The 22433-nt window shown below is 40.6% G+C and overlaps 1 protein-coding gene across 2 annotated transcripts in view; it reads right to left on the bottom strand.

Moving 5' to 3' along the window:
* GMDS (GDP-mannose 4,6-dehydratase) overlaps positions 1–22433 on the bottom strand; it is a 543088-nt gene that overhangs the window by 293481 nt on the left and 227174 nt on the right. For both annotated transcript variants that reach the window (XM_040432856.1, XM_040432857.1), the window contains exon 8: positions 6897–7024. In XM_040432856.1, the coding sequence (XP_040288790.1) occupies positions 6897–7024 (128 nt within the window). The remainder of the gene's footprint in view (positions 1–6896; positions 7025–22433) is intronic.

The following is a 22433-nucleotide window of genomic DNA, read 5'->3' as shown; positions in this document are numbered from 1 at the left end:
GGGGGAAGAACTGGAGCAGAGCTAGTAAATCTATTAGGTGAGTAGTGAAGCATTTCTTTTTTATTTTAGCCCATTCCAAAGTGTCATGTAGTTTCTTACTAAAAGTTGGATAACCCTTTTTACTACAGTTATGTATCAGATGTACTGCAAAATAAATGAACGGGAACCAAGGTATTAACTGTTAATTAATGGGTTGTCCACTTTACAAAATTCATTTTCATATAGCACTTTCAGGAGTTCAGAGTTAATAGAGGAATGTCCAATGTTCAGGATTCCCATCTCTTGGCCAAAAAGGAGTGTGGTTACAAAGAGTGTCTCCTGCTCTGGAGGACTTTCATAGACAACCCACTGATATGAATAATGACTGTGTAAAGATAAAAAGAAAATCTGTGATGGTCCTGAAAGGAAATCAACCCATTTAACAACAGATTACAGCTGATTGTTGGGGCTCTCAGCAGGAGACACTTTGTGATAAGCATATTCTCTTTGAACCTTTCCAATTAGTAGATATTTTCTATGCTAAAATAAATTACATTTTCTAACCCACCTTTATTAACGCCCTATTCAAGATCAGAATAGTTAAAAGAGGCCGTGTGACTGGCCACATGGCCAAAGTTATCTATTACTGACCTCACATCAGGCCTGTCAAATGTAATTTAGGACTATATTGTAGATCACCAAAAGTGAACTACATAAATAAGTGAATAAATTACTTCCATACATAATTTTCTGGAGAATATTGTGGCCCAATAAAGTTCACTCTCTTGAATGAAGTAAAAAAAATATAAAAAAAACAAAGAACAATGAAGATAATTACATAATAAGTCAGATTCCTTTAAAGAGCAGTGTTATGGAATCTGGAAGCCATAAGCTTGAAAGAAATCATGACACGAATTAACATTTCTAATCAACCCCCGTAAATTTGAAAGACCACCAATGTTACAAGTACACCCTCATGCTAAAGGGGTGGCCATTAGATCAGTCACATTGACTTACTCATGGACAGGAAATGTAACCATATGGTTAAGCTTTTTTCAAACATTTCAACAGGTTCTGAGATTGTCACACAATAGTCAACTGGTAAGATTTTATAGAGGAGTGCTAGCAATTAAAGATACTGTATTTGCCTTTGTTACTGCAGTATATACACGTAAAGTGTATTATAGAAGATGACAGAGAAGTCTGTAGAAGTTGGTATTTCTTTTAGTACCAAACATTACATACTTTAAAGGGGTTTTCCAAGCTCCTGATATTGATGACCTATCTTAAAGATAGGTCATCAATATCCGACTGATGGGGGCCCAACATCCTGCACCCCCAAGATCAGTTGTTCCCTTAAGGTTCCAGAACTAGCACTTTCAATGGAACCGACACCATAGCTCAGTTCAAAGTGTAGTAGCCATACTAGGTTACTGCAGCTCAGCTCTGATTTTCTTCAATAAGAGCTATAGTAAAGACCCCTTTACACTACACAATTAAGCAGACATTTTTCAGGAAGGAAGTGATCTCCTCCATGGGGAGCAGCGAACCCTAATGCAATCACTCGTCCATGTTCAGAATCATTGTTTGCAGACATAGCATCATTCGCTCGTTCATTGGGTAATCGGCAGCAACTGCAAACCAGCAGATCATGGTTCATGAGCGTTCCTACAAACGTTTGTTAGCAATTATATGGCCAGTGCTCAGGCAATGTAAAGGGGCCTTCACCCAGCACTGCCACCAAACATTAAACAGGTATGCGCTTCCACCTCCATTTAAAGTGCAAATTCTAAGGCCAGAGGATGCAAGGAACCGCTGATTGGTGGAAATGCAGGATGTTGGACCAGCCGAACATGTACGTGCATTCCATGGGTAGAGCAGAAAAAGCCACTGCCAGACACTTATGGCGGTTGCTTATCTTCCATGAGAACAAAAGGACTAGACAAAAATATACATTTTGCCCAATCCTTCTCTTCCCCAACATCATCTGTTGGGGGAGAGTCAGGAGCTCCCCAATACACATTATAGTCTTATTAAAACCCGCCGTACTTAGGAGGTTCGGTTGACAATACACTAATATGTATGGGGATCTTAACAAATAGGAGAATAAAAATGGCATAAAATGACATAACATGAAGGGATAAATATAGTATGTAATGTAACGAACAGGGTCAATAAATCACATCTTACTAGTGCTCATAGTCCTCAAACCATTAGTGGGGGTGGGGATATCTATTTACCAATGGGTTTATTACTACAGTGATTATGTCTGTCTAAGGTTTCACAGAGTGATTAACTGGGATATGACTCCTAGAACTAGGAGAAGAAGGGAGCACTTGAACAGCTGCCGACTGTTTATTTTCACAGCTTAAAGATGCAATGAAAACATGTGTGGCAATGAAAGACATAATCAAAAATTAGTCAACGTGTGAGCGGTTCTGTCCAGGGGGGATTCCTGAAAGTCCATCCTTTCTGCAAAGTGAATGGCATTTTCATGTGTCCATCATAGGACAAAGACACCTGGACTTCCAGCCACGCTGTGTAACTGCTATCACTTGGAGACAGTCAAGAGATGATTGTTGAGTGAGCTGTTAAGGGCACAGAACTGTTTTTGAGGGATACAGACAGATAGACAGTAGCCTAAATGCAAAATCACATCCTAGGAACATATGTTTTGTAAGTGAATACTACAACTAAAAACACAGAACACAGTATGAAGATGGAATCATTTCTTTTGGAGAAGTATTGCATCAGGTGTTGTGTGCTTCTTGTCATTCTCAACAAGGATTTCGAAAATCATCTTTTGCCCACTGTTCTCTCTAATGTTCTTTTTGCACTTGCTACTTCTAACAATTAGCTTTCTGCACCCTTAAAGGGAATATGTCACCAGTTTTATGCTCTCCTATCTGAAGGCAGCGGACTGGGAACTTAAAGTAGACCTGGAAAAAAAGCTAAAAGTAGCCCCAATGTTGTAGGTGGGTCCAACACAAGAAAATAGGTTCAGAAGATCCCTATAAAACTTTTACACAGAAGCTGTAATGCACTTCTGTGCATAAACCCTCAGTTTAACAAATCTGGGTAAAACATTCAAAAAGATCTCTAACCACAACAGGTGGCTGTTTCATACATCCTGCTCATCAAGCTGATGAGTTCATTTAACTCTTCACTAGGTGAGAGGAACATTTTAGCAATCCAATGTGTAAAGAATTTGATGAATGCAGGACACTTTTCACTTCTACGAATAACTCAATCTATCAAGCTGCATAATCACTGAAAATCTCTGCATGACCTCCATGGTAATGATAAGATAATCTCATCAGTTCCACAGATCTGCCACGTCAATCACCACCTAAGTCTCAACCAACTGATGCTTCTTCATCTTCTCAGCAAGGGAGGATTGTGGGCAGGTGACCAGAGACAATATATCTCCTACAGAGACTTGCCTGCATGATGTAATAACTTTTTCTCTATGTTATAAAAAGTTGACAAGGTAAAAAGAAAACCTGTCATCCCTAGAAAAAACGGCTGCATTGCTTTATTTAAGAAGAATAAATGCTATAATGACCATAAGATGTCCACACTAACGTATGTAGTAGGAATGATTCCCATCACATATTAAATAAATTAGTAACAGCAGAAAGAGGAGGATGATCGTCTACATGATACAATCAGTTACAGGTGGAATCATTGAAACCCTACCTGTCCCTTGATGGTAGTCATCACATGGTAGTCATCACAGAAAGGTCTTCCATTCAGAGACATGAGATTCTGTGACTGCCTGAGACAATTATGTATTCCAGTTTACCACATCCACCACAGAACTTCAATGTCTATTGTTGATGCATACACATTTATGTGGTACTTAGTGGACATATATCAGGTCTATATGGCCTACAGGTTGGCATTTTGCAACTGTTTTTAAGCTGTATTTATGCACAGAAGATGTTGCACAAATGTTAATGAGGTGTATTTTTCCACTTAGTTAGGGAAACTGCATTAAATTTTTTTTTTTTTAAATGTTATAACGCAACTGTAGTTTTCCATAGAAGCCAGAGTTGGAACTACCACCATGGTCACAGTAGCAGATGCTACGGAGCCTGCAGAGGTAGGGAGGTTGGTCAGCAAGGCCTGGGCCTCCCCTGCCCAGGGCCGCATCCCACAACACGCCTCCGAATGGGTGGTAGTTTAAGGTGGGGCACAGAAGCCTATGTCTTCTGTCCCCACTGTTCTGCCTCACACACTACAGGCCACTAGGCCTGAAGCCTATGAGGCAGTGAAGCAGCGCATGGGGTTGAGGTGACATCAACGCGACTTCCTGCACAGAGTCTCAGGTGGCGCAATGATGTGTTCATGAACATCTGCATCCGCTGAATGCAAGAGGTATGCTGTATTTTCCATGTAATGTCCATCCATATATGTCTTTAACAGTGGGACTGGGGGGTTGAAGGGTTGGATGGAACTTTCAATTTTCACCTCCGACAGCAGAAAGGCTAGGTGCACTCCTACCCCTGCCAGCAAACACACACAGTAATAATGATTACTAAGTGTGTGCCCAGGTGAGGCCTTATTCCCCAGCAGGCGCGATGCAGTGACAGCACTGCACCTGCTGAGTTGAAGAGCACATGGACCAAGGATCATTCCCCGGCCTCTATGCTCACCTGATGTCACTTCATCACGCTTGTTGAGGAGAGCAGGATGTGCTCCATTCATTGAGGGAATGGGGCTATAATTCTATTTTATTTTATTCCCACCACAGGGGCTGCTTCACTAATCTAAGGCGGGAGCACTAAGCAGGAGCACTAATTGGGCATAACTACTCTTCAGAGGCACTAAGGGGGCATTCTACTGTATGTGGGCACTAAAGGGGCATAACTACAGAGTGGGTGGGGTTCTATGACCAGCGTGGGTGGTCCTGACTAGCCACAGGGGGGCCCATTCAAAAATGTTCTATGGGTACAAGCCTTTTCCAGTTATGCCCCTGATAGAAGCAGTTCTACAACATATTCTAGGACCATTTGCAATAGCGTTTACATCCTTAGTACATCTTATGTAATAATGTATTTCAGATGATATTTTTTTGTAGCTAGCCGTTTTCAATATGCAAAGCAAAAAGTTTGAAAGCAGATTTACCATATTTTTACCAACAATAACCTTGAGTATCTCTTTTCTCAAGACCTAAATTACAATGAAGAAAATCTTAATTGGAAAGTGTTTTGTATTTAATTGTAGTTTCATTAATTAGATGTGAGCACATAGATGATAACTTATGCATTTAGCCTTATTTAAATGTTGTAACTATTTGAATTCATGTCACCTTCCGTGGGGGAGGCCATATTGGAGGCATGGACTTCGTTCCTGGTTTTCCTATATATTCAGTGCAACAGGGTTTGTGCTTTGCAGCAGATTAAATAAATGGGAATCAACTGACAGAGAAATATTACAGTCTCCAGGAAGTGACGGAGTACACCCCTCTCCCCCCCAAAAAGGGACATGCATACAGAGCTTTATCTATGTGCATAGTGTATAGTGTTACTACTGTCCAACCTTATCTAGGCTTCCAGCAGTACAACAAGAGTATAATTAACTTGCTGACCCTACTAATGATAACGAGATGATGCATCTCATTCTGTGCCAGTATACAGAGAAAAGCTGACAAGTGAGCTGCAGAAAACGGGAGGGATCAGCGTATTGCGACTGTTCTAGTGTTCAGTGTGAAAATTGGAATATTGCACAATTTAACGGAATGTTACACAAAAAAAATAGGAAAAAATACCATTAAACCATTAAAATCAAGGAAAATATGTTTATAATAAAACTCAGATTTTTTTAACGTCTTACAAACTGTAGAGACACTGTTAAAAGAACAAAAAACGATAACTTCTGCCCTGAACCCCTTCCATTCCTGCGACACCACCATGATGTAATTTGAAGGGTGCAGCAATAACATGCCCATATACCACATGTGACTGCTGTAGCCAATCACTGGCCTCAGTGGCATATTGGCACAAGCCCACCAGGCCAGTGATTGGCTGCAGTCGGCACATGTGGTACTATATATAGGCACTTCACCTATGCAGTTCGAACAACAAAGCTTGGCAAAAAAGATACATATTGTACAAGAAAATATTTTAGATGTTAAGCTTTAGTTCAGAGATAAAATTACCTTTCTGGTGTACTCAGCAAAATAACACATTCAGACACAAGATTTTCATTGTGCCTCAAAAGTCATTACAAAAATCTTCGAAAAGTAATCGGTGATACACCATTAGTAGTATATTTTATTTCTACAATTTTACACTTCAATACATTACTTCACATTGCAGAAGGTGGAGAACTTGCTGCTTCCTTCCTACTTTCATGTAAATCAGTGGGTTGCCTTCCTTGAATTAACAATGATTGTGAAATATGAAAAGACTAATTGCTGGATTGTATCATAAATTTCCTCTCAAGTGGAACTCAGGAAACCGCTATAAAATAAAACTGACCTCTACTTAAAGGGACACTGTCACCTGGATTTCACTTACTGAGCTATTAACATCACATCACTCGCCACGATTTATATTAAAATATACTAGTATTACTGCCCTAGGTCTTGTAATTTGTCTATAAAATCGCTTTTATTAATATGCTAATTACCTCAATAAGGAGCCCAAGGGACTGTCCCTCCGGCCGTTGGAGCCCAGCACCGCCCCACGGCTAATTTATTCACAAGTCAATTTATGTACAAGTCAATATAGAAGTAATTTCTAGTGAAATGTCTTGAATGAAATTGAGAGGACAGCTGAGAGAGTTTTCCACCACTGACAAAAAAGATACCCCCCTTAGGTCAGACAGTTTTATTTAGCAATGGTGCATTAAAAATTTCAGCCTAGCAAAAAAATCACTGTTTTATGAAGGGATTCTGGCCTGTATCCTACCTCAACGTAGTCCTTGGCATGACCCCAATCTCTCTTGGCATCCAGATTTCCAAGGCTGAAACACTCCATCTGTCCGAGGTGAATCTTAGCTACTGAACGGCTAATTTTTCGGGTTACAAAGTTTGCCCCTGAAATAAAGATAAAAGATATTGTTAGAATTGGCCCGCCAAAGAGTTTGGCAGGACACCATTAGTTCTCCACCTCACAGTAATTTCTTTTACTCCTCAATCCTCTTCTGAAGCCTCCCACCCCCCCTTTCAATAACCATGGCATCTCGTTCATCATTTGAGTAAGCTAAGAAGCTTCAATTGCCAGAGTCGCAAGCTCCACTTTCACGTCTTTTCTCTCTAAAACTTCTTAAGCATTCCTAATTCGCTGCTTCAATATTCACTCTAGGCAGAAGGCCAAGGAAAATCAATTGGAATGTCAGTTTATAAACATAAAATGCAAAAGGTTATACAAAGGGAAACACTGGTATGGAAGACAGACATCTAAGACCACCCTAGCTTTAGACAGAAGAACAAGTAGGAATACACTTTTTGACTGTAAATAAAGCAGCTGACAAAGTCCTGTAAAATATAGATTTTTTTCCAAGCAGATGAATAATGGAACACTTCAGAGAATGGTTTGTTTCTTTGCATCTTATTGAATGGTTAAGGACAGACAAGCGTATAAGGTGTGCAGCTCAGAGCAATTTTCAAGATTCTGCCAATCAGCAACAAAAGCGTCCCTCTAATACTACTCCTACTGGACGTCCCTAGTTAACGCTGAATCTCTCCCGTGTGCACATTTAGGAAGAAATGCAGCTACAGATATCAGATATTGTGTGTCACTTTAACTACTTATATTAGCTCAATCATATGTACACCAAGTATGTGTTACAAGTAGGAGTTTATTAAACAGGTTTAACAGTTTTTCACTGCTGTCCGACAGCCGCTGTGGTCCCCGATTCTCTCCACTTCCTGTTTTTCGGCTCCACACGCATGAGAATGACTTAGACTGCTGGCTCAGCAAATCACTGGCCTCAGTGGTGACCCGCCTAAGCCAGTAATTGGCTGAGAGGGCAAAGTAAGCTATTTGCACGTTGAGACAAAAAACAGATAGTGGACAAGAGCAAGGAATGAAGCAGTGGCTGAACAGCAGCAGCTACCGAGCAATGAGTAATGATTGTTTGTTGCCCTAACTCACTCCGACCCTGATTTTATTTACAATTTTTTTTTCTCAAATAGCTTGAGGTGGGATAAAAAAAAATTTAAAGAAGCATTTTCCACCAATCCACCACTTCTCACATTCTGATGCTTACCAGATCTCTAGTTTCTGGTCCCACCATGAAACACATTAAATTTTAAGAATTATCCACTCAGCCAACCACTGAATGAGGTGGGGCAACTGTGTGTCAAGAAGGGGAAGTGGAGACCAGTGGGTCCAATTAGCAGGGCATTGCTAATGTGAGTATTGCTTCTTTTAATTTTTTTTCCAACCCATTTTCGGCCCTTTGAAAAAATAAAAATCCCTGCTGGACAACACCTTTACAGTGAACCTAACAATTGTATTTATTCCAGTGTTACCATGTACATTGATCAGCCGTAAAGCTAAAACCATCTGGCCACATACACTGCATACAGCAATGTGATGGCAGTGCCGATGTACTCTCTTATCTGTTTTTAAGATGACCCAATAAAGATTTTCTAATTTTAAGGATCTGGTATGGACCTTCACCTGCCATCATCAACATTTTATGTACAGCTCTTGTAGGTTGATGCATCCTAAATGCACTATAAGTGAGCTGTATCATTGGTTTTATGCAAACAGACTGCATACAGAAATGCACTGTGTGTTCTGACATCTTTCTATTATAGCCAGTATTATATTTTCTGCAATTCGTGCTATATTAACTTTTCTGTGCACTTAGACCAAATGGTCTAGCTTTTGTTCCTCAAGCACATCAATGAGCCTTGAACTCGGTCCACCAAGTGTCCTTCTTTGGACTTTTTCTATGTATTAACCCAAAAGTAGTCATCACAAACTGCCCCAAAGTCACTCAGATCCCAACTCTTGGCTAATTTTTCTACTTTTAACATATCAAAGTCAAGAACTGACTGTTTGCTTGCTGCCTAATATGTTTCACACCTTGACAGGTGACGATTCTCTACATTTTTCAAACCAACACTTGGATCTTAATTCGTTTGTAATTCCATAACATTTATCAGTATAGCACCACCTAACGTTTGTTTTTTCCTTAGTTCTCTGTCCACCTTGCTGAGGTGGACACACATGCTCAGTTCATTCCTTCAACTGTCAGCAGCCATATCTTCTGTTAGAAGCTGTGATAGTTGCAGGGAGAGAAGGACACACGCCCTGAGCTTTAATAGGGAGAAAGCTGCAGCAGAAAGGACAAGTCCTCTGAGAAATAACACACCTCATGAGATGCCATTGTGAAAAGAATCTAGCAAAGCAATTGTAGCAATGAGAACGGGGATATCTTTGAATCCATATGAGGCACAGGGCTGGTTCTAGCTTTGTTAAAATGAGATTGCCATGTACTATATGATCTCCGATTTTGTTTTTTTATATTAATCATGGGAGAACCCTTTTAAGCACGTCACCATGATTACTGTTATGGCTGATTGGTGTATACACACAATGCATACAAATATACTAAAATAGCAGCTATGGTAATTTATTATTGTTTGCAGGATTTTTTATGATATGGTGCTTGGACGAATAGGTGTGAGAAACTGCATTTCTGTGCTTAAATGAATATTCTGGAGACAGTGAGCCTATGCCAGGCAAAATATGCCAAATCTCAGAGCAAACAGATGTGCTACTGAATAACTATGCAGAATGAACGTGCCAAGCTTATTATATCATTGCACAGACAAGGACTGTTTAAAACAAACTCAAATGGTGCTAATGGTATTATATATCAAAGGTATATTTTAAACAAACAAAAAACGAACAGTTTTATTGGTAAGTGGGATTTAAAGGAAATTAAACTTTTGCTCATAAAAAGTATTTACAGTACCCAAGTGCTTACACAATCTACCTGTGTATTTTTCCCCTTGGCAAGAGGCTGGAAGTCCAGTTTGTTATACTGCATGGTGCACAATAAAAACGCCCGGATCATGTTCTATTGGCAACCTGCAGTTGATGGTTCAATGTATAGTAAAGTTTTCTGTGCTGATAATCGGCCCAACAGTATGTATAATAAATACGGCACATGAATCACACAAGTAAGCCAAAGGTCAACAAATGATGCCGGCGATGGTAGAAATATAATGCACAGTATTTGGGTTTTACTCCATTTTTTATTGTTAGTGTCATGTATTTGAACTTTTCAGATTTTTTTCCCTTGCTCATACTGTTTTGCACGTAAAACAATTCATACCATGATCCTACATTGAGTTATGTATCTACCAAATAAAATAAATAAAAATTCATGTTCCCCACAAAGAAGTCTCTATTTGTCCATGCCAGAGAGGTGAACTTCTCTGTTGCGTGACAGGGTAATGCTGCTTCAAGTCACCAAGGGGAACAAAAAAGTTAATACATTTTAACATAAAATATTTCTACTTAAAAATAAACATTTTACCAAAAAACATATTTGGTACTGAAGCAATCATAAGGATCAACAGAATGAAGTTAACTTATTATTCATAATATATGGAACAACCCCCCCCCCCCCATAAAACAAGGTAGATGTGCTGTTTTTTTCAGTCCCCTAAAAAAAACTTCTAATAATCTATCAATATACATACCCAAAAACCATAGTCCAGTACAGAAAAAAAAAAAAACAACATCCTGCCCCACAAAAGAAACAAACCCTAAAAATAAAATTAAAAAAAGTTATGTCTCGAGAAAGGCGCAACATAAAAAGCTTTTATTGTGTAAATGTAGTAAAATGCAATACACTATACAGGTGTATCTCAATAAATTAGAATACCAAGTTGATTTATTTCAGTAATTCAATTAATAAATTAAAACCTATATAGATTAATTACATTCATAGTGATCTATTTCAAGCGTGTATTTCTTTTAATGTTTATGATTATGGCTTACAGCTAATGAAAACCCAAAAGTCTCAGAAAAATAGAATATTATACAAGACCAATTAAAAAAAATGATCTCTAATACAGAAATGTTGGACTGCTGAAAAGTATGTATAGTATGTGCACTTAATACTTGGTCAGGGCTCGTTGTGCATGAATTACTGTCTGCCTGTGGCACTTGAATGGAGCGAGTACTTGTAATTACACAACGCCGCCACTCCACAGGAGACAACGCGTAGTGTATGACTCCTCTTCAAACAGCTGATTGGCAGGACTGCTTGATGACCTATCCTTACAATAATTAATTAATATATATGGCAGGAAAACCCCTTTAAAATTCAAAATAGATTGGTCCTTAAAGAGGCTTCGCTCCCAGGGGAACCAGGCTGCAGCAGGCACAGGCATCGTCTTGTTCACCTTCCTTGTCCTGCCTAGCGGCCTGGAATTGCTGCCCTCCTCTGTCTCACCGACAGTGTTCTGCAGGCCACAGCTAGTGCTTCTTAGTCCCGCCCGTAGGGTGTGCACATGCTCCCTGGCTCTTAAAAGACCAGTGTGCGAACATCCTAATTCTTACACAGCCTATGGCTGGATATTTCTGGGTATTTATGGTGCCTTCCCCAATGGAGCAGTGCCTGAGCTTAGGTTCCTAGTTTACTAGTTTTACCAGTAAAAGTGTGCTATTCTGATTGTCTGCCCAAGTACCTAGCTTCTGTTAACTGACTCTTATACTCCACTGCCAGCTTGTCTACTGTACTGACCATTTGCTGCTTACCATGACCTCGGATTAGTTTCTCGGAATCACACAAACTCTGCCTGCATTAACCTCTGCCTATTGACTGACTAGGAGTTTTGCTTGATCCCTTGGTGCTTTGCACCAGTGTCTCTGAACTCTGTGGGTCAGCTGCCAGCTACACCAGGACTATTCCAAGAGGTAGCGGCGGGGTGGGTCTCCTGCAGTGAAGGCCAGATTTTTGTATAGGGGGTTAAAGGATGAAAACCTGGAGATTGCCCTCAGGTATAGCCCAAAGTCAAACTGGTTACTTGGTACAATGGTTCCACAGACAATGTCCATAACAGGGTTTTTCTGGTTTGCATTAAAATCATTTTACCCCTTACAGACCAGGCCAATTTTCGTTTTCACATTTACCTTTTTTCCTCCCCGCCTTCCAAGACCTAAACATTTTTCTTTTCTTTAAAAAAATAAATAAATTCTGACCTGTTTTTTTGTTTGTTTTTTATAACTTTGCTTTTATGGTGTTTACTAAGCTCTAACAATTACATGATTTGATTACATGGTGAACACGGGTCAGGAGAGTCCAAATAAAAAAAAAAAAGTAAAAGATGTACATGAGATCAGCAACAAGCAAGAGCACTACAATGCACTGTACAATTCAAAAGATATACCTTTATACAGATTACAGAAGATCGCAGTCTCTAGAAAGTAACTTAAAGGAGTTCTCTGGGGCTTTACCTAAATTCTTTGTTTCAGCTAATCTGTGGAAGAAAGAGCGTTTCAGCAGTACTTACCCTTCCATCGCACCTCCGATTCCACAATCTTGGCTGTGATCAGATATGTTATACTGAAGAAGCAGGAGACCTGTCAGGCAGTCATGTGATCACAGTCCAGATTGTGGAATCAGAGGCGCAATGGAAGGGTTAGTTAGGGTACTTTCACATTTGCGTTTTTCTTTTCCGGCATAGAGTTCCGTCCTAGGGGCTCTATACCGGAAAAGAATTGATCAGTTTAATCCCCATGCATTCTGAATGGAGATCAATCTGTTCAGGATGACTTCAGTTCAGTCATTTTGACTGAATAGGCAAAAGATAAAACCGCAGCATGCTACGGTTTTATCTCCGGCCCAAAATAGTGAAGACTTGCATGAATGCCATAGAAATGTATTAGTGCCGGATCTGGCATTCAAAATACCGGAAAGCCGGATCCGTCCTTGCGGTCTGCGCAGACTGAAAAAAAGGTGTACAAAATAAATGCTGGATGACACCGGAAAGATGGATCCGGCATTTCAATGCATTTTTCTGACTGATCAGGCATTTTTCATCCTGATCAATCTTACAAATGCCATCAGTTGGCATATGTTTTGCCGGATCACTCTGCCGCAAGTGTGAAAGTAGCCTAAGTACTGCTGAAACTCTCTCCCTTCCACAGTGTCACGGGGTTCCGAAGGTGCACTTGGTCCCCCATTTCCCGCAGACCTGTTGCTTAGCTTTGGGAATGAGGATCTGTGCTTGACCTCATTCCCAGGGCGGCTTTGCTGGCTGGGTGGCTCCCTGCTCCTAGTCTGCCTTGAGCACCGAGCTGATCACTCGGTGCTCGACCGGTTGGTCTGTTGGTCATGTGACGCTGGCCACGTCACATGACCCTCACTCCCCACTATAAATACAGGCAGCCTGCTGGTCACAGGTTGCCTGTTAATTTCTAGGTTCCTGGCTATCTGTTGGACTACTGAATACTTACCTGATCCTGTTCCCAGACGATCCTCTGCCTGCTCCTCCTGTACTGCGCATCCATCCTGGTATTGTGACCTCGGCTCCCACCTGACTACTCTCTTAGGACTGCTCTTGTACTTCGCTACTCTCCTGGTATTTGACCCCGGCTTCTCCTGACCATTCTTTGCTTAATCCGTTGTACTGCGTAGCTCTCTTGGTTCTGACCCGGTCCGTTCATGTTCCGTATTTTGTCTTGTCTGTCTTCCCTGCACATATCCTAAGTTAGAAACTGCCGTCCAGTTGTCCCCTGTCATCAGGACTCGTGAGGCAAGTAGGCAGGGCCAGGGGTGAGGGTGGAGCGCAGTGGTCACTACCCTTCCCCCTGTGTGTGTGTGGATGTGACCGTTACACACAGGTTAGCTGAACCAAAGAATTTAGGTAAAGCCCCAGAGAACTCCTTGACGTTACTTTCTAGACACTGCAATCTACCATTATCTACATGTAGGTGTCTTCTCTACATTGTATTGCTTTATATTTTCACACTTTTTATGGTGGTATCATTTCTAATAAACCTGAATTCAGTTAGTTGTCATATGGTTGGGACATTCCAATCCTTACAACAGCTGAGATGTCTGGATAATCCATTTTTAAATGTTTAGTTGTAGTAGATAATGAACGCTCTAGAGCTACATCACCACCACACAAAGCGAGGGGCAGTTTGCACCGTTCAGTATACTCTGCTGAGTTACACCATTCAATACATGACATTTTGCAGTATATGTAATATTGATAATAATTATTTTCTGAACCAGTGAGTATTTAAACATTGGGTGTCAGTATGGTTTCTATGTGTATATTACAATTATTTATGTTACAAATGCCCTGAGAATGATGACATACCCAATATCTGAGATATATTAGACTTAAACATATAAAAATTGGTTTAATTGTGTGCAAGTTAAAATCATGAATAGCCACATCTATTTAAATAAGGTCACGCATATTTGTGGTCTTCTAGGAATGGAACTGAACAGCCCATTTGTAACTTATGGTTACAGCTGCTCAGTAATAAAATTCTTAACAAATTACTTTTTCTGTGCACATTTTTAAAAGAGCACATTTGCCATATAAATTGTGCAGCACAATCTCCATCGTATTTCGTCAAGAAAGCCATAGAAGAGATTTCTTTAAACAAAAAAAATAAAACTGGAATGACTGAGCGATGCTTCCAAGAACAAGGTAGGAGTGCTCAGATAAGGAAAAGAAAAATCCCAATACGCAACAGAAAATATACACACACAAACACACAGCAATCAGCCAAGGCTGCACTTACATGGTGCAGCTTGGTCACGGCAGTGCCAGACAGAACCTTTACTTGCAACTTAAAAAGGTTATGTCATGATTAATGTAAAAAAAAGAAAATCCGACATCATATAGTACTTAAAAATCTATTTCTAACAAACCTAGAACCAGCCCTGTGCCTCACATGGCTGCAGAGATACCCCATTCACTGGTCCAATAGCTCTGCTAGATTTCATTCAAGCAGGCAGCTCCAGGGCGTGTCCTTTCTCAGGAGGTGTGTCAGTCCTACAGCAGTTCTCTCCCTTTAACTGTCACAGCATCTAACTCTAGTAGATGGGGCTGGTGGCAGCTCAAAGTTAGAACTGAGCATGTGCGACCACCCCAGCAATGTAACTAGGGTCAACAGAGAAATAAGAAAATAATAAACAGCAGGTGGCGATATACATATACTTTTTATTGAATAACTCAGTGACTGTACTAAATTTTTAGATTCCGAGGTTGGTTTGAAAAATGTAGAATGTTTTTCCTGGGACAACTTCTTAAAGCCACAGCCAGTACAGATGCAGCAGGGTAATTCTGCATGTGGTTACTGTAGCCTGGCCATACTCTGTATGCGCAACTTAACACCACTGACAAGAGAGGTGAATAACAATTATCTCATTATTACGGCAAATATCAAAGGCAGCAAGTGAACTGTCAGTTCTTGAAGTTGATGGGTTGGAAGCAGGTAAAATGGGCAAGCGCCAGTGGTGTACATAAGACTTAGAAACAGAACTACAGCTCACCTAAATGGATATCCTGAGACTTGTAGTTCCACAATGCGCACGGGTGCTTAGTGCACAATAGAAGATACTGCAATACAAGTTAGGAAAAAACGGCACTTGCCTTAGGACAAATTCACTCCACAGCGGGTACATATCATGGGTATGACTTGATACACACAAACCCGCCTAGCTGTGAAGCTAATAAAAGAAGGTGAATTTGTCCTAAGGCGAGTGCCGTGCTGTTTCTTCCTAACTTGGAAATCTCATAGAGCTCCTAGGCAAAACATAGTATGCACACTTGTGAGATTTATGCCAAATTATTATTATTATTATTATTTATTTTTATTTTTTTTATCTGTGAAGATTTTTTTAAATAAAAAAATAAAAACACTTTACACAACTGCTATGTCACACCAGACAACTGACATAAATGCACTGATAACATCCCTGCTTCCTTACATACAGTAATATATTTCAAAAAGAGTCCTGGTACACAGGAATTTATAGTTAATGAGTGAACCCAATATGTCCCGTAACCCTGTAAAAATTGTTTAGGAATGGTTTGAGGAACTTAACAGAGTTTAATCCCAATGAGCATATGTGGGATATACTGGAAAAACAAGTCCAATCCATGGAAGCTCCTTGCAAATTACAGGACATAAAGGCTATGGAGACTTTGTGGGGGCATTTTATTTCTTATTGCATTCTACTTATTTCGGGATAGATATAATTTCTTTAATTGGTATTTATTAATTTTTTGTTCGTTTTTCTCCTTTTCAGTGAAACCTGTCAGAGAGCTTCCCGGATGGCTTCATCTGTAGTCCTTACTCCTAATTCCTAAACAACTCAAAAATCCTAATTTAGGCTACTTTCACATTAGCGGTTTCAATTCCACTATTGAGATCCGTCATAGGATCTCAATAGCGGAAGAAAATGCTTCAGATTTGTCCCCATTCATTGTCAACGGGGACGACAAAACTGAACTGAACGAAACGCACCAAAATGCATTCCGTTCCGTTTGGTTGCGTCCCCATCGCGGACAGAAAAACACTGCAAGCTCCCTGCGCCGCTCCTGGTCCCCGCACCGCCGCTGTTGATTATCCCTGTACATGGATGAAAACGTCCCCACCTGCCATTGGCCAATAGTTCTTTACAATTGTGAACAGCCAACGCTAAGCAGACAACGCAATTTATGCACTGATAACTATTTACTTGATCTTTTGGATATGCACTATACAGAAATGTACAGAATTGCACTTTTGTTCATGTATTAAATATTGCATATACTGTATAACACATATTCCCTTGACATGTATTTGCTGATTTAGCCTGAACCACATATGAACCCAAGCAAGTCAGTATTTCCACCAGCCCAATCTGCTTCAGCTCACATGGCAAATGCTGGCTTCCCTGTAGAGACCTGGCTCACTTTAGACTGGGCGTAGTAAGAAAAGACACTGAGAATGTCATGGTTGACCGACTAGACTACAGAGATCAGAGAGATTATGCTTCATTTACTCACCAGGTCTTGCCAAAAGCAACACTTTTTAACTGCAGGTACTCATATCCAATAAGCATGTATAAAAGGAATGTTAAGGCTCAAAAGAGCCATTCATAAGGAAGATGTGTTAGGGATATCTACTGTACCACCCTTAGGCAATGGCTCATGTGTGTAAAAAATAAAAATGTATACGTGTGTATAAAAACACACACTTTAAAATAATGTAAAGAAACGTCAAAAGGAAAAAACTAAACTTGTTCACTTTAGGGCTCTTTCACACCTGCGTTCTTTTCTTCCGGCATAGAGTTCCGTCGTCGGGGCTCTATGCCGGAAGAATCCTGATCAGGATTATCCCCATGCATTCTGAATAGAGAGAAATCCGTTCAGGATGCATCAGGATGCCTTCAGTTCAGGAACGGAACGTTTTTTGGCCGGAGAAAATACCGCAGCATGCTGCGCTTTTTGCTCCGGCCAAAAATCCTGAACACTTGCCGCAAGGCCGGATCCGGAATTAATGCCCATTGAAAGGCATTAATCCGGATCCGGCCTTAAGCTAAACGTCGTTTCGGTGCATTGCCGGATCCGACGTTTAGCTTTTTCTGAATGGTTACCATGGCTGCCAAGACGCTAAAGTCCTGTCAGCCATGGTAAAGTGTAGTGGGGAGCGGGGGAGCAGTATACTTACCGTCCGTGCGGCTCCCCGGGCGCTCCAGAGTGACGTCAGGGCGCCCCACGCTCATGGATGACGTGTCGCATGGATCACGTCATCCATGCGCATGGGGTGCTCTGACGTCATTCTGGAGCGCCCTGGGAGCCGCACGGACTGTAAGTATACTGCTCCCCCGCTCCCCACTATTACTATGGCAACCAGGACTTTAATAGCGTCCTGGCTGCCATAGTAACACTGAACGCATTTTGAAGACGGATCCGTCTTCAAATGTTTTCAGTTCACTTGCGTTTTTCCGGATCCGGCGTGTAATTCCGGCAAATGAAGTACACGCCGGATCCGGACAACGCAAGTGTGAAAGAGCCCTAAAATAGCAAATATAGCAATAATCATCTTATACCTTTGTAATACTAGGCATAGGGCCTTACTTTAGTAAAAATCCCCAAAAATAAAGATAGGATGCATCTCATAAAAATATTTGGGTTCTTCTTGATTTTCTTAACGTAAGGAAGTGAACACAACTAAGACTACTTTCACATTAGCTTCCGTTACAATAATACAACCGCATTCATCCGTCATGAACAGATCCGGTTGTATTATGTCTTCTATAGCCAAGACGGATCAGTCCTGAACTCCATTGAAAGTCAATGGCGGACGGATCCGTTTTCTATTGTGTCAGAGAAAATGGATCCCTCTCCATTGAATTACATTGTGTGTCAGGACGTCTTGCTCCGCACCATATGGCGGACAGAAAAACGCTGCAGGCAGCGTTTTAGTGTCCGCCTCCAGAGCAGAATGGTGACTGAACGGAGGCAAACTGATTTATTCTGAGCGGATCCTTTTCCATTCAGAATGCATTAGGGCAAAACTGATCCGTTTTGGACCGCTTCTGATAGCCCATGACGGATCTCAGAAACGGAAAGCCAAAACGCTAGTGTGAAAGTAGCCTAACACCATAGAACATATGACACATTCAAATGGACAAGAATGGTTCTTGATGTCAGAAAATCAGCCATATTTTTCAGGGATGGAAAAGGAGAAGGAGGAATAGGTCACACGACCTCTAGGAGTTTTTGAAATTAGGAAATGATGTCACAGCCTACCACTTCGTTGCTTCTTCAACAAAATCTTTTCGTTAACATTGCAAAGTCTACTATACTCTCTCTCTCTTACAATTTAGCTATTGCATTTATCATAAAGGAAACATAGATCACAAAATGTTGCATGTGCAAACAAATTTGAATATAGTCTATGAGAGATGAGAAGAGCATGCTCAGTTGTTTCTCATCTCCCGGTCACATTAATGCACAATAGGCAAAGCTGATCTTGGTATTGGTAGAATCCCAGCTATTGGGGTCCCACAGATTAAACATTCATCAACTATTTTCTCAATAAGATACATGAATATAGAAAACAAAATTTTGGTGGATTTTTAAAATGTTATTTTCTGTTGTCTGAAGTTGATAGTACACAGTTTTCCAAGAACAGTGTTAGCATGGGTGATGTCAAACTAGTGAAGCAATTAATAGTGCAAATAATGAAATTGTAGATTGAGGAGGAATAACTAACCAAAAAGGAACTCTGGCTAAACATGCAGTAATTGAACAAAGAAGACTTTTATTCAAAGCGTCACCTCTCCTGCCTCCTAAATTAAAAGAAGACTTGATGAAAGGACTTCTTGGTTCACTCCCTTGTCATCTCAACTTCTCTTTATTGGATCCAACTGACAACTAGTAAAAGTAGCAGTCTGTTCTGTATCACTGGTATTACCATCCAGCACTGCTGAGTAAGATGTTGTTCCTATGTGCTGGAAATGTGGTCAGGATCTGTGAACTCTGGAGCATTTTTGTTAGTTTTGCCAGGTCTTTAGGTTGGTACGTTTGTCCCATTCATATGGTTCAAATGCCAGCTTTCAGGAGAGGTAACTGAGGTATTTCCTTCAAAACAGGTGATTCCCAGACACTGGAGAGCATCATTTTCTCCTTCAGTTAGGAAATTCACACACTTGATTTAACTGGAGGACTTTGAGGGACTCTGGACACTTGAGCAGTTGGGTGTCTGTTAACTGGAGCCAGGGTGACTTTGTACCAATCTCTTTTATCTGTTCACACAGCTGGTTTTCATTTTGAGCATGGACACCTCTTCCTTTCCTTTCCTCCTTTTTAATTTTTCCCTTTGTTTGTTCACACTATGTCTATTGTTTCTCCTTGATATGGTCAGACCTATGAAAGGATCGATGATACTGGATACATCTATTAATGATACCTGAAGAGTGATACTGGTGTTCGGTTACTAAGGTCCTTCATTGATTTGTTTTTGACTTGTTGTACTTGCATATTTTGTACTTTAAATAAAACTAAAACTTGATTCACCAAAAGTACCAGTCTGCACCCTTTGCAATGGAAGAATCCTGAGGCTGAAGTGTTAGACACCACAGTCTATTTAAATCTTAGTTTAACCTCGTGTTTTGCCTGAAACAGAATAGTCTCTATGATATAGTCATGTTGACAACTCACATGCTACCCTAACAACAATGAAAAGAAATTGTGAAAAGTTGGAAATTGTGACCTTTAGTCAATACAAAGTTGTATTTAAGAAATGTTCAAATAATACAATATATACAGCACAAGGCAATCTTCAGGTGTAGACAGCTATCCAGCAATGACTCAAGTACTATAGATTTCTACATCTCAGATGATAACTGTAAAACGGTGCAAAACAGATTTTAAAGCCTTGGTCCTTCCTCAGTTCAAAACTAGGTAGACCTTTTACAACTAGCAGACATTGTGCACCAGATTCAACAGCCTTGATGTGGGATACTCCAAAAAACTGGAGTTAGGCTATGCTATAGAATGAACCTTATGGTAATAGCTAAAGATTTTTTTACACTTTCATAACATTTATACACTCATTGACAAAAAAATAATAATACACAAAGAAGGAGTAGTTGGAATATAATGAAACTTTATACAGTGAAGAACAGAAGTATTTGAACACCTTGCGATTTTGCAAGTTCACATTGTAGGTGCATTCCCACTCGGAGAGAAAGAATAAAAAAAAAAAAATTCAGGAAAATCACATTGTATGATTTTTAAAGAATTTATTTGTCTTGCACTGCTGAACATAAGTATTTGAACACCTGTGAAACAGCAATAATTCTGGCTCTCAAAGACCTGTTACTGTGCCTTTACAAAGTCCACCTCTACTCCACTCATTAATTTAAATTAGTAGCACCTGTCTGAGCTCTTTAAAGACACCTGTCCATCCCACAGTCAGTCACCATGGGCAAGACCAAAGATGCTGTCAAAAGACACCAGAGACAAAATTGTGGACCTCCACAAGGCTGGAAAGGGCTATGGGGCAATTGCCAAGCAGCTTGGTGAAAATAGATCAACTGTTGGAGCAATTGTTAGAAAATGGAAGAGGCTAAAGACGACAGTCAGTCTCCCTCAGACTGGGGCTCCATGCAAGATCTCACCTCGTGGGTATCACTGATAATAAGAAAGGTGAGGAATCAGCCCAGAACTTCAAGGGAGGTGCTGGTCAATGACATGAAGAGAACTGGGACCAAAGTTTCAAAGGTCACTGTTGGTAGAACACTACGCCGTCATGGTTTCAAATCATGCATTGCATGGAAGGTTCCCCTGCTCAAGACATCACATGTCTAGGCCCGTCTGAAGTTTGCCAATGATCATCTGGATGATCCAGAGGAGGCATGGAAGTCATGTGGTAAGATGAGACCAAAGTAGAACTTTTTGGTCTAAACTTCACTCGTCATGTTTGGAGGAAAAAGAAGGATGAGTTGCAACCCAAGAACATTATCCCTACCGTGAAGCATGGGGGTGGTAACATCATGCTTTGGGGTTGCTTTTCTGCGAAGGGGACAGGACGACTGCACTGTATTAAGGAGAGAATGAATGGGGCCATTTATTGTGAGATTTTGAGCAACAACCTCCTACCCTCAGTCAGAGCATTGAAGATGGGTTGTGGCTGGGTCTTCCAACATGACAACGACCCAAAGCACACAGCCAGGATAACCAAGGAGTGGCTCCGTAAGAGGCATATCAAGGTTCTAGAGTGGCCTAGCCAGTCTCCAGACCTAAATCCAATAGAACATCTTTGGAGGGAGCTGAAACTCTGTGTTGCTCAGCGACAGCCTCGAAACCTGACAGATCTAGAGGAGATCTGTGTGGAGGAGTGGGCCAAAATACCTGTTGCAGTGTGTGCAAACCTGGTCAAGAACTACAGGAAACGTTTGACCTCTGTAATTGCAAACAAAGGTTTCTGTACAAAATATTAACACTGATTTTCTCGGTGTTCAAATACTTATGTTCAGCAGTGCAAGACAAATTCTTTAAAAAATCATACATCGTGATTTCCAGTTTTTTTTAATTTTTATTCTGTCTCTCTGAGTGGGAATGCACCTACAATGTGAATTTCAGACCCCTCCATGATTTCTAAGTGGGAGAACTTGCAAAATCGCAGGGTGTTCAAATACTTCTGTTCCTCACTGTATGTGATTAAAATATTAGAGGGAAAGGATATGTTTATTGGGGAAACTGTACAAAGAAGGCTCTAGGAACCTGTTGGGCCGCTTCTAGTCTGAATACAAGGTGAGATACGGTTGGGCATGGAGGCATACAGGTTACATACACTATCCTGCAGCACATTTGCCTACAAATGTGGCTCATAGGTTGCTGAAACTGCCATCGCAGCTGGTCCTATAAATGCTTGAATGGCAATAAATCTGGCAACTGAGCAAGTTAAGGAAGTGCTGTAATCTGGCAAAAGACATTCCTGGAAAATCCT

This window comes from Bufo bufo, chromosome 5 (assembly GCF_905171765.1).
Source record: "Bufo bufo chromosome 5, aBufBuf1.1, whole genome shotgun sequence".
Lineage (NCBI taxonomy): Eukaryota > Metazoa > Chordata > Amphibia > Anura > Bufonidae > Bufo > Bufo bufo.
Note: the sequence above shows the minus strand (reverse complement) of the source record. Positions and strands in the feature narration are given on the sequence as shown.